Raw genomic sequence first — 14257 nt, 5'->3', positions numbered from 1 at the left:
AATTACGCGTCACCCTCCCCTGCGCTTCCATGGGGCAGTTGCCGTGACGTCACTCCCGGGTGCTTCTTTGGCTGACTACGACTCCCAGCATCCTTAGCGGTGCCGCTGCCGGCATCTGAGCGTCCAACGGCCGCTTTATTCCCCAGAGAAAGAGGCGCGACTCTAGAGTTGTGAAAGTAGACCCATGCGAGGGATCCAAATCCCGGGGTTCGCTTTTAGAAACATCAACAACAGGAGGGAAATGTCAAAACCCAAAGTTCAGACCTTTGTTGTTGTTGTTGTTGTTGTTGTTATTATTATTTTAAATATTTTTTTTTAAAAAAAGCCTTTCTCCTTCAGATGGCGCTCAACAACCATCAGAGGAATTTTAATGGAATTGTCTTAATGAGGGTTGAGAGTTCTAATGTTATTGTTGTATAATATGTGATTGTAAAGCGCCTCGATGCCAGAAACGCTGAGGCGGCGCTAGAAAAAAAATGCTTCAAATAAATAAATAAATAGATGCTATTTATAAATAAATAAATAAATAAATGCTTCAAATAAATACATTTCTTCGATTCTAAGACGCACTTTTCCCCCCATATAAACATCTCTAAAAACGGGGTGCGTCTTAGAATCGCAGGTCATTTATTATTTCTTAGAATCAAAGCTTTTTTTTCTGTTGGTGGTACTGAAATCAGTGTGCGTCTTACAATTGATGGCGTCTTAGAATCGAAGAACTACGGTAGATAAAAGCGAAGCCCCGCGAGCACCGGGCCAGGTGGCCACTCTCCCTTTCCTATCTCTACGGCGCGTCCCGCGGAAAACCACAACTCCCAGCAAGCCCTTCGCCTCTTCGGCTTCTGATTGGCCGACGCCGTCCAATGGGCGCCTCCCGGCAGGCCTCGCGCCGGCGCCTGCGCGGCAGGGCAGGCGCAGACGTGTCAGGTCCGGGCGGCGATGGCGATGGCGATGGCGGCCGCGGCGGGGGCGGCAGCGAGCGAGGCCGACGAGCTCTTCGACGTCAGGAACCACTTCTACATCGGCGCCTCGCAGGCCGCCATCAACGAGGCGCAGCGCGTCAAGGTGAGGCCGGCGGGGCGGGGCCCGGGCAAGCCACGCCCTCCCCGGCTGCCAGGGGGCTTGGCCACGCCCCCGAGGGGGTCCCTGCCCCGAGGAGCGTCCTGAGGGCGGGTTGGGAGGCTGAGAGAGCAGAGGCCTGGGGACAGGCAGAGATTCAGCAGGCGTTTCTCACCCTCCTCCTCTGGGGGCGGGGGAGGCAACACCTGTTGAATCACTGCCTGTCATCGGTGGGGCAGGCTGTGCTGAGGGTGATGGAGAGAAAGAGAGCTGTTCCACCAGCCCTGTTGAAAGGCTTCAGGTGCAACCCTATGCATTGAATCATAGAACAGCGGAGTTGGAAGGGGCCTGCAAGGCCATCCAGTCCAACCCCCTGCTCAGTGCAGGAATCCCCCCTAAAGCATCCCTGACAGAGGGTTGTCCAGCTGCCTCTCGAAGGCCTCGAGTGTGGGAGAGCCCACCACCTCCCTAGGTAACCGATTCCATTGTCGCACTGCTCTAACAGTCAGGACGTTTTTCCTGATGTCCAGCCAGAATCTGACTTTCTGTGTCCTGCACTCTGGGAGGATCGAGAAGAGATCCTGGCCCTCCTCTGTGTGACAACCTTTTAAGTATTTGTGCTATCATGTCTCCCCTCAATCTTCTCTTCTCCAGGCTAAACATGCCCAGATGTTTCATAGAATCATAGAATAGCAGAGTTGGAAGGGGCCTGCAAGGCCATCCAGTCCATCCCCCTGCTCAATGCAGGAATCCACCCTAAAGCATCCCTGACAGAGGGTTGTCCAGTGTGGGGGAGCCCACAACCTCCCCAGGTCACTGGTTCCATTGTCGTACTGCTCTAACAGTCATAAGAACACCAGAAGAGCCCTGATACTGGATCAGACCCAGGGTCCATCTAGTCCAGCGCTCCGTTCACACAACGGCCGACCAGCCCTCGGCCTGGGACGAACGAATGCAACAGCACCCTCCCACCCATGTTCCCCAGCAATACTGGAGGCAGCACACAACCATCAGGGCTAGTAGTCCTGGATCGCCTTCTCCTCCTCCAGGGATTGATCCAACTCCCTTTCAAAGCCATCTAGATTGGTGGCCACCACTACAGCTTGTGGTAGTGAGTTCCATAATTTAATTACATGTTTAGACAGGGGGCCTTACAACTCGCAGCATTCCCTGGCCGGCAAAGGGTGGGGGAAAGGCCTGTAATTCCCAACAACCCCTCGCCTCCGTCCATTTTCTTCTGCTGCCCCTTACGCCTGGAACGCTCTTCCAGAACATTTGAGAACTACAAGTTCAATCACAGCTTTTAAAGCTCAACTAAAAACTTTTCTTTTTCCTAAAGCTTTTAAAACTTGATGTTGCGCAGACTTTATACTGTTAGTTTTACCCTACCCTGTGCCTGCTTACCCTACCCTGTGCCTGTTTGCATTCTCTTCCCCTCCTTATTGTTTTACTATGATTTTATTAGATTGTAAACCTATGCGGCAGGGTCTTGCTATTTACTGTTTTACTCTGTACAGCACCATGTACATTGATGGTGCTATATAAATAAATAAATAAATAATAATAATAATAATAGAAAAAGTGTCCTATAACTCCCAGCTTTTCCCAGCCAACTACGCGAAATACAAACGCACGTGCACAAATGCTTTTCACTACTCCGTACATTTTTGCATTTTAAATTCACTTAAAACCATACGGCTGGCCGAGGAATGCCGCGAATCGTTTTCTGTCTAAACGCGCATTGGATGTAGGCTGCAATCCTAGACCCGCTTACCTTGGGGCAAGTTTCGTTGAACGCCATGGGAGAGGGGGTGGCCGCTCTGAGAGGCAGGAGGGTGCTGCCTCCCAGTGACCCATAGGTCTCTGGCCGATGAATGAAGCTGGGGTCTGAAGTCCCGGAGAATTTATAACAGCGTTCTGCAGTGGGGAGTTTTGTCCCAGTTATGTTTTTTGCTGCTACGGAAGTGATTCTCTTTTCTCATCCTTCTAGCCGTCAAGTCCTGAAAAAGAAGTGGAGAGAGACCTGTTCTTGTATCGGGCTTACATCGCCCAGGTAAGGTTAACGGATCCGTTCAAGAAAACGTGGCGGCGATGGCAGCATCCAGGCCTCTGCTGCTCCTGAGCCTGAAATGTGACTGGGCTGAGTTTTGGAACTGCGTAGTTTCTTTATTTAAGATCCCTGTACCCTAATTTTCCACCAGGTTTGGCTCCCAGAGTAATTTACGACTAAAATCCGCACAATTTTTTAAAGGCAGGTAGTTGGCATTCCTCAGCCACCCTCCTGCCCATGTTCCCCAGCAATTGGTGTATATAGTCTTATTGCTTTGGATACTGGAGGTAGCACATAGCCACCAGAATATAAATAATACACAAGTTTGTGGGTGTATACATGGAGATGTTTAAGCCAGTCTCTTGTGACCCTTGGCAGTTAACACCACAGCCCAGTTTCAGAACAGGTTGAACCCGGGTTTAAGATGAGTAGAAATGGAGTCTCTTTTCCCCCCTCTTTTGTGGACAGCGAAAATACGGCGTGGTGCTTGACGAAATCAAGCCCAGCGCCTGTCCAGAGCTCCAGGCTGTACGGATGTTTGCAGAATACCTTTCCAGTGAGAACCGAAGGTGAGTGGGGCTCTCGTCACCTCTCTGTCGGGTTATTATTATCATTATTATTATTATTAATTATTACTATTATTATTATTATTAATTATATTTATTTGTATCCCGCCTTTTGCCCAATGATGGGCCTCAAGGCGGCCTTATCACATTCTTCTCAATGCCTGGGAGAAGAGAAAAGTCTTGACCTGGCGCCGAAAAGATAGCAACGTTGGTGCCAGGCGGGCCTCGTCTGGGAGATGATTCCACAATTGCGAGGCCACCACTGAGAAGGCCCTCTCCTTTGTTGCCGTCCTCTGGGTCTACCTCAGCGTAGGCACCCAGAGAAGGAGCTAGGACGTCGAGCGTAGTGTACGGGGTAGGGTCCTATTGGCCTCAAGATGGCACTGATGTTTGCCAAGGCTCAGGAGTCTGGGTTATATCATAATTGCCAGCCTTTAAAATCCTCATGGCCTCTACACATGGGCAAACCTGGGAGTCCGTTCGAAAGCCAGCCTACCTTCTGGCTGAGTTTGGCGAGGAGGGCCATTCTGCCCCAATATTAAAACAACTGCAGTGCTGACCGGCTTGTTTTAGGTCTCAGTTTGTCTAGCTGGGATCTACTTAGTTTTTTTACTCAAACCCCAAGGTCCGCCATCCTGCGGCAGAGACCCGGTGGAATAAATCCCTGCAGGTTTCAAACCGGAAAGGGCCGTTTCTTTTCCAGCAAGCCTTGAAAAGCGGCTCGAGACGTCTGGGCTACTTTAAAGAACTTATTACCGCAAAAGTACCAACGGGGATTGTTAAATCGATGCTGTTCTCCTCTTTGGAGTTCTTCGAGAAACCACTTCCCTAATAATACAGATGAATTATTCAAAAATATATCCTGCGTTTCAAGTGATTTTCTCCTTCTGGAAGAAGGCGGGATTTCCCCTTATCTTTTTAAGCGTAGGTGGTGGCTGAGGAAATTCTTTCTATTTTTCTTTAAAAGTGACCCCCCCCCTTGCATTTGCAGCAGCCTGCTCAATGTTTTTGAATTCCGGGAGATCACATGAATGCACCGTCTCCTATAGGCCTTCAGGAAGACCTCCCAGGCTGCAGAAGCTCTGGAAAGCAAGAGCGAACGGGATTTTAGTGTTTTAGAAACATTCTTTTCTTCCTTGCAGCATAGAATCATAGAATAGCAGAGTTGGAAGGGGCCTACAAGGCCATCCAGTCCAACCCCCTGCTCAATGCAGGAATCCACCCCTAAAGCATCCCTGACAGAGGGTTGTCCAGCTGCCTCTCGAAGGCCTCTAGTGTGGGAGACACCACAACCTCCCTAGGTCACTGATTCCATTGACATACCACTCTAACAGGCAGGAAGTTTTTCCTGACGTCCAGCTGGAATCTGGCTTTCTTTAACTTGAGCCCGTTATTCCTTGTCCTGCACTCTGGGAGGATCGAGAAGGATCGAGAAGCAACATAGAGCAAACAAAATAAGAGCTTCCATCCACACCCCACACCCCCAAAGGTCCTATTTGTTCTTGCTTTGGAACAGACCAGGCCTCTTTGCAAAGCTTCTGTAGCCCGGAAATTCTTCCTGAGCACCTGTAGGAGAAGGGCGAGACCCCCTGTTCTCATGGGAGTTTGAGTCGTGCTGCTGGGCTCCAGGTGCCTCTCTTGTTAAACGTCTCCTGCTGGGGGCATTTTCCCCCCAAATAAATAATAATAAATAAATATTAAATAATATTTATTAAATAAATAATAAATAAATAATATAGAAAGAAGATCCTTCAGTCCCTTCCCAAATTTAAAAAAGGTATGTGGAAAACCTGTCCCCTCTCCCCAAGGAGAAAATTCTCCCCCTCCCGGCGAAAGAGGCAGGAGAAACATTGCCCCTTTCGCAAGGAGAGGCTGGCCATCAGCAGCAACCATTTTTAATTGGGTTAAACGGAGGATCCTTTTAATCCAATTAAAGAGAGGTTTTGCATTTTGGACCTCAGACACACACACAGCCCTGCCTAGACTTAGGCACCGGGGCAAATTAATTTTCTTTTAGTCTCACCAGGTTGGCTTGGGAGATGAGTGTTCTGTGACCAGCCGTACTGTGGCAGCCGTTTTTAGGAATAGGGGAGGGGGGGAGAGTGTTCCCTTCAGGGCAGCCATTTTGTGAGTGCGCCCGCGACACTTTCGATATTCCAAACCGCCGACCGGAAAAAATGTTTGGAGACTCCTGGAGGAGACAGTAGTCAGCCTCTGGGGAGTTGCTAGCCGGACGGTTCCGGGCTGTTTCCGTTTCCTGACGTTGCGGGGTTCCCCTTCCCTCCTTTGAAGGGATGCAATTGTGGCCGAACTGGACAAGAAGATGGCCAAAAGCGTGGACGTCACCAACACGGCCTTCCTGGTGATGGCGGCGTCGGTCTACTTCCACGACCAAAACCCGGATGCGGCGCTTCGGACCTTGCGCCAGGGGGAGAGCTGGGAGTGGTGAGTGGATCTGTACCCGTTTTTCTCGGGCATGCTGTCAATCAACCAGTGTCCATCAACATCACCCCATCCCAGCCTTGGCTGTGGAGTATCTTCTACCCCGAAAGAGGGGGTGGGGGGAGAGGCCGTTGCCCTTAGAGACTCCTTACGTATTGAATGGATCTTTGAGTCCACCCCAACTGAAGAGCTCAGGTTGGAGAACCCGTCATTGGCAGGGCTCCCCCAGGGAAGAGAACTCCAAATGTATTTATTTTCTCGTTTTCGGGAAAGCCAGCGTCTGCGTGCCACTTTTCTGCCAAGGCACTCGAGGTGGTTCACAGTTTAAAATATTGGTTTCATAGAATCATTGAATAGTAGAGATAGGAGGGACCTTGAAGGTCATCAAGTCCAACCCCCTGCTCAATGCAGGAATCCACCTTAAAGCAACCCTGACAGATGGTTCTCCAGTTACATCTTGAAAGCCTCTAGTGTGGGAGAGCCCAGGATCTCCATAGGTCATTGGTTCCTTTGTCGTACTGCTCGAACAGTCAGGGTGTTTTTCCTGACGTTTTGTTGTACCGCTCGAACAGTTAGGAAGTTTTTCCTGATGTCCAGATGGAATCCGGCTTCCTGTCATTTGAGCCCGATTCCATGTCCTGCACTCTGGGATGATTGAGAAGAGATCCCGGCCCTCCTCTATGTGACAACCTTTCAAGCCCTTGAAGGGTGCTATCATGTCTCTCCTCCATCTTAAGGAATGCAGGAATTATTCCAGGGATGCAGACCTCAGGGCCAGGGTTTTCCAGATGCCCCCCACCCCCCATCACGAAGGGTTTACTTTTTCCTGCCTTTAGAACAGCTTCTTCCCCATTCTAGAAGTTGGAAATACTTCTCCTAAGGCAGAGTTACTGGCCGGAAGAGCTTGTGGGGTTTTGCCGTCACAGTCTTCACTTTGAGACCCCGGGAGTCCTGAGCAGCGATGAACCTCACTGGTTCAGGCCAGAGGGCCACAAACCAGAATCCCTGGCACCTTCGAGTTAGAAGGCCATCTACTCCAGCCCCAGAAATCCACTCCTGCGTCCACGGATGGCGGTCCTAAACCTCTCTGTTTTTGTTCTCGTTTGCTCCAGCATGGCGATGACCATCCAGATCTTGCTGAAACTGGACCGTCTGGATTTGGCCCGGTGAGTTCCCCCACCTGTCTGACATCTGGTCCGTCTCCTCCTAGTCCTCGGGGTTGCCTGCACGCGCTTGTACCAACGTGGCCGCAGAATGCCTCATTTCGCTGAAGGCGGTGCCGCTCCGATTTGTAGCCGCACGGTCCGCGGCCTCAGTTCTCAAACAGGTCCTCTCATGCAGCGGGGAGTCCAAGGGGTTGATTTAAAAACAATGAGCCATTTTCTGATAGGCCGGGAAAGTGTCCCGCAAGACCGGCTTTCCCCATCCATGGGAGGGTTCCGGAAAATGTTCGTGCTGCCGCTATTGCTGGACTTGAATGCCCATCAGCCCCAGGGATATGGCCAATGGAAGTCCCAACACCATCTGGGAGGCGATACCTTTCCTACCCCTGGCTTGAAAGCGTTTGCACCCCGCTTGTCCTCCGAAACAGGCTCTCTGAGCGGCTTACAGGCTTACAATCTAAAAAGACATGGCAGAAGAGGAAAAAGGATGGGGAGGGAGGAGGAAAGGAGCAAACCACAGCACGGGTCCTTAGGTACAAAGTTATTTTAGCGACCAGCTGGAATGGAAACAGTTTGAGGAGAAGGGGAGGCGACTTTGCTTAATTGAGTGGATGGGGGCGGCCACTGTTCTCTTGTCCATTGTAGGGGTAGGGATACGCTACCGCGTTTTATTGTGGAGGGTGCCCCCTTGTGAACACTTTAAAATGGATTGTCAAACTGAACCGAGAGTGTCCACGAGTTTGGAGGACGGAAAGTAATCCGTGCCATTTGGGAGGCTCAGAGTCCAAACCTGGACTAAAGGTCCTCCGTGGGGTCGGGGGAGCCTCGCCCTTTGAATGGGGAAGCGTCATTCCTGCTCACCGTTTTGCCACAGCGGCCCCGGGGGAGCGGTCTCGAAAGGGCCGCGCTCTCAGGGGCTTCCTCCTTCGCAGGGCGGGTTTTGCTCTTCTTTTGCTCTTCTTGTCCAAGGGCTCCAGTTCAAATCCCGGGATTTCCACTTGTAAGAATTCAGTCCCAGGTGATGGGGAAAGTCCGTTGTCACAGACACAGGCGTGCATATGGGATGTGCCGGATGTGCCCAAGCACTCCGGAAAGCGCGGCGTCTTAAAAATGAATAAAATTCCCTGGGTGCGCACCCTAGTGAAAAGTGCTGCACAGGCCTTTGGACACGGGATAAAGCCGATTCCTGCGTACCTAGGGATGGAGCCCTATCAATGGAGGCAAATTCCTGTCTCCTCCAAAACCCAGAGGTCTCTGCGCTGCTTTCGCTCACGCGTTCTCGTTCCCTCTCCCTCTCTTTCTCTGCCTCTTTAGAAAGGAGCTGAAGAAGATGCAGGAGCAGGACGAAGACGCCACCCTGACCCAGCTGGCTACCGCCTGGGTGAACCTGGCCATGGTGGGTACCGCCTCCCGCAATCGTGGGGCGAAGGGCGAAGACAAATCTAGCGTTTGAAAAGCGGAGGGGCTGGTTTCCCACAGCCTCCCCCCGAGCAGCTTGGACTACAGTTCCCATCATCCACCACTAGACTGAAGGCGAGAGCCAGCTTGGCGTAATGGTTAGAGCCGGGGTTGGCAACCGGTAGTCCCGATGGTTTACAGCTCCCATCGCTGGGGCTGATGGGACTTGGAATCCCAAACACTGGGAGGGTGCCCTGTGGGTACCAGACAAGAACTGGGGAGAAATGCCAGGTTCAAATCCCTGCTCGCCCAAGCACATGTCGTGATTACCTTCTCTCTGCCTATCCTACTCTGCAGGGTTGTTGTGAGTATAAAGTGGAGGAGACTGTTGACCTCTTTGATGGATAGGTGGGATATACATTCATAAATCTGGGCTTTATAAACTCGTACCAGAACCTGAAACATTAATCACTTGCTACCCGATCCTTTTTTTCCCTTCCTTAACTGGAGATCTGGGCTATGACCTGGAAGTTCCTTTTTTTGTGGTGCCTGGGCCTGTTTTTTCCTCCTCCCTCCTAGTCTCCCTTTCCTTTTATGTCGTGTCGTTTCGATGGTAAGCCTGAGAGCAGGGACTGTCTCGTTTCTTTCCTCCGTAAGCAGCCTCGGGAGCCGTTTTGGGTGAAAGGCGGAGTAGAAATGCTTCGAATGAATCAATAACGCCCCCTCCCCAAACCACGATGAGCAGAGCGCGCCTTCCCGCCGTGGCTTTGCTTCTCCTCTTCTGATCCCGCACCCCGCCTTTTTCTTTCCTTCTTTCAGGGGGGCGAGAAATTGCAGGACGCCTATTACATCTTCCAGGAGATGGCGGAGAAGTGGTCGCCCACCCTGCTGCTCCTGAACGGCCAGGCCGCCTGCTACATGGCCCAGGGGAAGTGGGAAGACGCCGAAGCCGTGCTCCAGGAGGCCCTCGACAAGGTGGGTGTCAGCGCAGCCACCGCCCCCCGGCTCGTGGGGTGATGCTTCAGCCCCTCCCTGGACTGCACGTATGGCCCGGTCCGGTTTCTGCAGTCCAGCCTGGCTCTTCTCGAGACAGCTGGGGACCAGTGGACTGGAACCATGCAGACTGGAACCTCCTTTCATTTTTAGGGGAGAAGCTGCCGTTTGGCCGTAGGGCACCTGTTTTGCTGTGAAATAATAATAATAATAATAATAATAATAATAATAATAATAATAATAATAATAATAATAATAATTCTTACCCACCTCTCCATTCTGATCGAGGCAGGGAGCAACAATAAACGATAAAATACATAATACTCAATTAAAACGTAATATACGTTGTAAAAACATCCTAAAAAACATCCAAAAAAACATTTTAAAAATTCAGCTGGGTAGGCCTGCCAGAAGAGATCAGTCTTTATAGCTTTCTTAAAATCCGGAAGACGGTTAAGTTGACGAATCTCTTCCAGCAGGTCATTCTGTAATCTGGGAGCGGCAGAAGAGAAGGTCCTCTGGGAAATAGTTGTCAGCCTTGGTTTTGTTGGCTGGAGTAGATTCTTCCCAGAGGTGGATTGTACGGGAGGAGGCGACCCCGCAGGTAGCCTGGACCCAAACCGTGTAGGGCTTTAAAGCTGATCACCAACACTTTGTGCTTCGCTCGGAAACTAATCGGCAGCCAGTGAAGAGATTTCACTGGGAAAGACCCTGGAGAGCAGCTGCAGGTCAGCATAGACCATTGTGGGCTAAGGGCAGGAATAGTCTGGTATAAGGCAGGCATCCCAGAACCATACGAGTTTTAAGGGACCCCAGAGGTCATCTTGCTTGACCCCACTTCCGGACCTCTTTCGGTCCGCCTCCTCGTTTCCTACAGGACAGCAGCCACCCTGAGACCCTGATCAACTTCGTGGTCCTCTCGCAACACCTGGGCAAGCCCCCGGAGGTGAGGCTGACTTTTCCTTCTGCCGAAAGACGGGGCAGGGGGCGGTTGGAAGGGCAAAGCGAGGGGGGGGGGTCTGTTTTCAGTCAGCCCACCCGACTCTGGGTACTTTCAGCCAGAATAGCTGGGGTGTTCCTGGGCGGCTTTCCTGAAGTCCTCCGCTCCCGTGATAACACGAATCGGGATTCCCTGCGCCAGGGGAAAGAGGCCCAAGGCGGACATGGCCGTGGTTGGTCCCCTTGCTGAAACAGCAAGCTTTTATGGGGCGTATCATTTGTCTTCCCCACTTTTCCCTGTCCTTGCTGATCTCCATCCTTTTGGGGAAGCTAAAACAACCCTCCCCTTGGGTTTTATTAAATAGGGTTCTTCGTTGTAAAACCTGTAACTTCCGCTCTCTGCCGCCCCCTTTTCTCTTCTGCTTTCTCTCCCTCTTTCTCTGCTTCCCCCCCCCCCCGCATGCACACGCACTGTGTTCACCCTACCCCCTATTTCTGCCCTCCATCCTCCTCACCCTTTTTAAGGTGACCAACCGGTACCTCTCGCAACTGAAAGACGCCCACCGAAACCACCCGTTCGTCAAGGAGTACCAGGCCAAGGTAAGGTGTCTCCTTCCTTCCTTCCCCCCTCCGTCGAGGCTGCTGCTTCGATTGTTCTAACTGCGCCGTTGCGTGACTGTGGGCTCCCGTGAAGTTGAGTAAAATCCAACTGATAGACAGTTCCTCTCCCTTCTCTCCTGCCCCGGGCCTCTCGATGGTATCCCACTAGCCAGGCCGTGTTCAGAAGACACCTTAAACCACAGCTTTCACCACCGTGAATAAGACTTTTTGCTTTATTCACTGTGGTTAAAGGTGTCTTCTGAACACAGCCTCGCCTGGCTTTCTGTCTTCACCACCATGCTTAAAGCCATGGTTTAAGGTGTCGTCTGAATGGAGCCTCTGTTCAGAGGGCAGCCAAGCTAGAGCGTGTTCAAAGGAGGGCAACCAGGACGATCAGGGGTCTGGAAACAAAGCCCTATGAAGAGAGACTGAAAGAATTGGGCATGTTCAGCCTGAAGAAGAGAAGACTGAGGGGAGACATGAGAGCACTCTTCAAATACTTAAAAGGTTGTCACACAGAGGAGGGCCAGGATCTCTTCTCGATCCTCCCAGAGTGCAGGACACGGAATAACGGGCTCAAGTTAAAGGAAGCCAGATTCCAGCTGGACAGCAGGAAAAACTGCCTGACTGTTAGAGCAGTACGACAATGAAATCAGTTCCCTAGGGAGGGTGTGGGCTCTCCCACACTGGAGGCCTTCAAGAGGCAGCTGGACAACCATCTGCCGGGGATGCTTTAGGGTGGATTCCTGCATTGAGCAGGGGGTGGGACTCGATGGCCTTGTAGGCCCCTTCCAACTCTGCTATTCTATGATTCTGCTGCAAATGATGGACACTGTAACCCTTTGCGTCTCTCTAAAACCATATGCTAACCACTGACAGGTGCTGACGAATGGTGGTATAGCATTTATAATTGATGCTGATATGGAAGTGAGAGGTGACATATAAATAGAGAAAATAACTGCCTGCTGTTCGCGGCACTTGCCCTGAGATTCTGTGTGAGTCTCTGATCTGGGTGTAATGTGTACAGAGAGGCGACGGGCAGCCCCCTTTTAAGGGTAGGTAATCCTACTGTGTAGCTGCATCAGAAGCAATCGAGTGGTCCAGTCTCACACCGCCCTGTGGCAGAAAGGAAGGCTGGAGCAGCAAGTGATGCAGAGACACAACAGGCAGCTCCATCCTGAGAAGCTTCTGTTATGATTTGATTTCTTGCAGCCCGTTGGCGATCACTGCGTGAGCCTCACGCTCTCGCCGGATCCGATTCAATCAAAGGTGTTTGTTTTTTGTTCTTTCCCCTTAAAATTAAAACTGACTCTGGTGTGTTTTCGTTTGAAGGAGAACGAATTTGATCGGCTGGCCGTGCAGTTTGCTCCCTGCGCTTGAGGGTTGCTGGACAGATCCCTCGGCCGGCGACGTCCCTGCGGAGTGGGATTCCGCGCTGGCGGCCCCCAGGAATCGGCGCCTCTCCCGTAGAGCGAACCTCAGCTGGGGTTCCCTGACGCGCGCCGGCTACAGGCGCTGTAGAAATTCGGTTCTTTCCCGCTGCGATGTCTTTCGAACCTCCTGTTATGAGAGAACCCAGCGGGGAATAGAGACTTCTCAGTTTCCCCCGTTTCAACATTCCCAATAAAGCCCCCGCTAGGTTTATCTACCTATTTCTGATCGTTGAACGTATGAACTGCCTTCCGCGTGCGACACCACTGCCCTACCAAAGGGCTCTGGCCCTTCTTTTAAAGACAAAACTAAGATTCCAGTCCTCATGGCTCTGGAGAAAGCACTGGGTCCCTCAGCTACCTTGAGAGTTTAACATAATAAAATTAAACACACACCCTGGTTGCCATTTGTAACGAGTACAGGGTTATACAGGAGGCTCCTTTAGAGTGAAAAGGTGATTTCTGGCTTTATTTATTTCCCCCTGACATTCCCAGAAATGGGGTTACCTTTTTGTTCTCCTCTTGCAGCCTGGAAAGGGCAGGTCCCGTTTAAAAGCAGGGCCGCGACGTTTGGCCTGTGAACAGTCAGCGGGCGCGAAACCCGGTCGGGTGTTGAGTATTTGGGGATTTGTCCTTCGTAGCGGTCCTTTTGATCCAGCAGCTCTTGCAGGTTCTGACATAGAATCATGGAATAGTAGAGTTGGAAGGGGCCTCAAGTGACAATGATGGATCTAAAAGAACCCCCAAGCTACGAACCTGCTCCTTCAGGGTGAGTGCAATCCCATCCAGAACCAGTAGAACACACCCCATCCTGTCAGCGGATTCACCTACTAACAGCATCTCAGTCTTGTCTGGATTGAGTCTCAGTTTATTAGCCCTCATCCAGTCCATTGTCGCAGCCAGGCACCGGTTCAACACATCCGCAGCCTCTCCTGCTGAAGATGAAAAGGAGAAATGGAGCTGCGTGTCGTCAGCATACTGATGAAAGCACACTCGGAAGCTCCAGATGACGGCACCCAGCGGCTTCGTGTAAATGTTAAACAACAAGATATATGACGTCCACAGCATTCCCGCAATCCACAAGGGAGGTTACCCAATCAAAAAATGAGGGGCGGAGGAGCCCTTTGCCAACCGACCTTTACAGAAGATGGAGAAGAAGAGCCCTTTGGGTCCTCTAAAGGTCCTTTAGCTACCCACAGTGGGAGGCAGAGCCTTTTGCCCCTCCAGGAGATGGGGTGGAAGAGCCCTTTGCTATTCACAGTGGAGGGACGGAATGAGTGGATGAGTCCTTTGCTGCATCCCCCGCCCACCCCCGGCCACCCATTTACTTCTGCCTTAGCTTGGGAAAGTTGGTTAACAGTGCGGGGGCGAAACCGCTAGGAGCCACACGGAAAGCTTCCGGGTGCCGGATTTTGCCCGGGGCTTTCCTCTGCCTGCCTTGCGCCCAACTTCTCTCCACCCAACCCAGCCCATGCACGTCCTTCTTCATGCCTCAGACGTATCCTTCGTCTTTGAAACGTACTGAAGTTGGAGAGAGAGGCCCCGGGCTCCACTCCAAATCCGATCTGCCCCTCCCCGGAGCCCGGGCTCCTGACAAAGTTCTTGACAAAGTCCACA

The 14257-nt window shown here is 51.5% G+C and overlaps 1 protein-coding gene across 1 annotated transcript; it reads left to right on the top strand.

Annotated features, from left to right (window-relative positions):
* The first annotated feature begins 928 nt into the window (after positions 1-928).
* COPE (COPI coat complex subunit epsilon) lies at positions 929-12862 on the top strand. Its single transcript, XM_063147063.1, has 10 exons — positions 929-1065; positions 3050-3112; positions 3578-3678; positions 5968-6120; positions 7230-7283; positions 8595-8676; positions 9498-9653; positions 10549-10617; positions 11136-11210; positions 12543-12862. The coding sequence occupies exons 1-10, from the start codon at positions 940-942 to the stop codon at positions 12588-12590; spliced, it is 927 nt and encodes a 308-aa protein (XP_063003133.1). The 5' UTR covers positions 929-939; the 3' UTR covers positions 12591-12862.
* Positions 12863-14257: the final 1395 nt, after the last annotated feature.

Source organism: Elgaria multicarinata, chromosome 23 (genome assembly GCF_023053635.1).
Source record: "Elgaria multicarinata webbii isolate HBS135686 ecotype San Diego chromosome 23, rElgMul1.1.pri, whole genome shotgun sequence".
Classification (NCBI taxonomy): Eukaryota; Metazoa; Chordata; class Lepidosauria; order Squamata; family Anguidae; genus Elgaria; species Elgaria multicarinata.
Note: the sequence above shows the minus strand (reverse complement) of the source record. Positions and strands in the feature narration are given on the sequence as shown.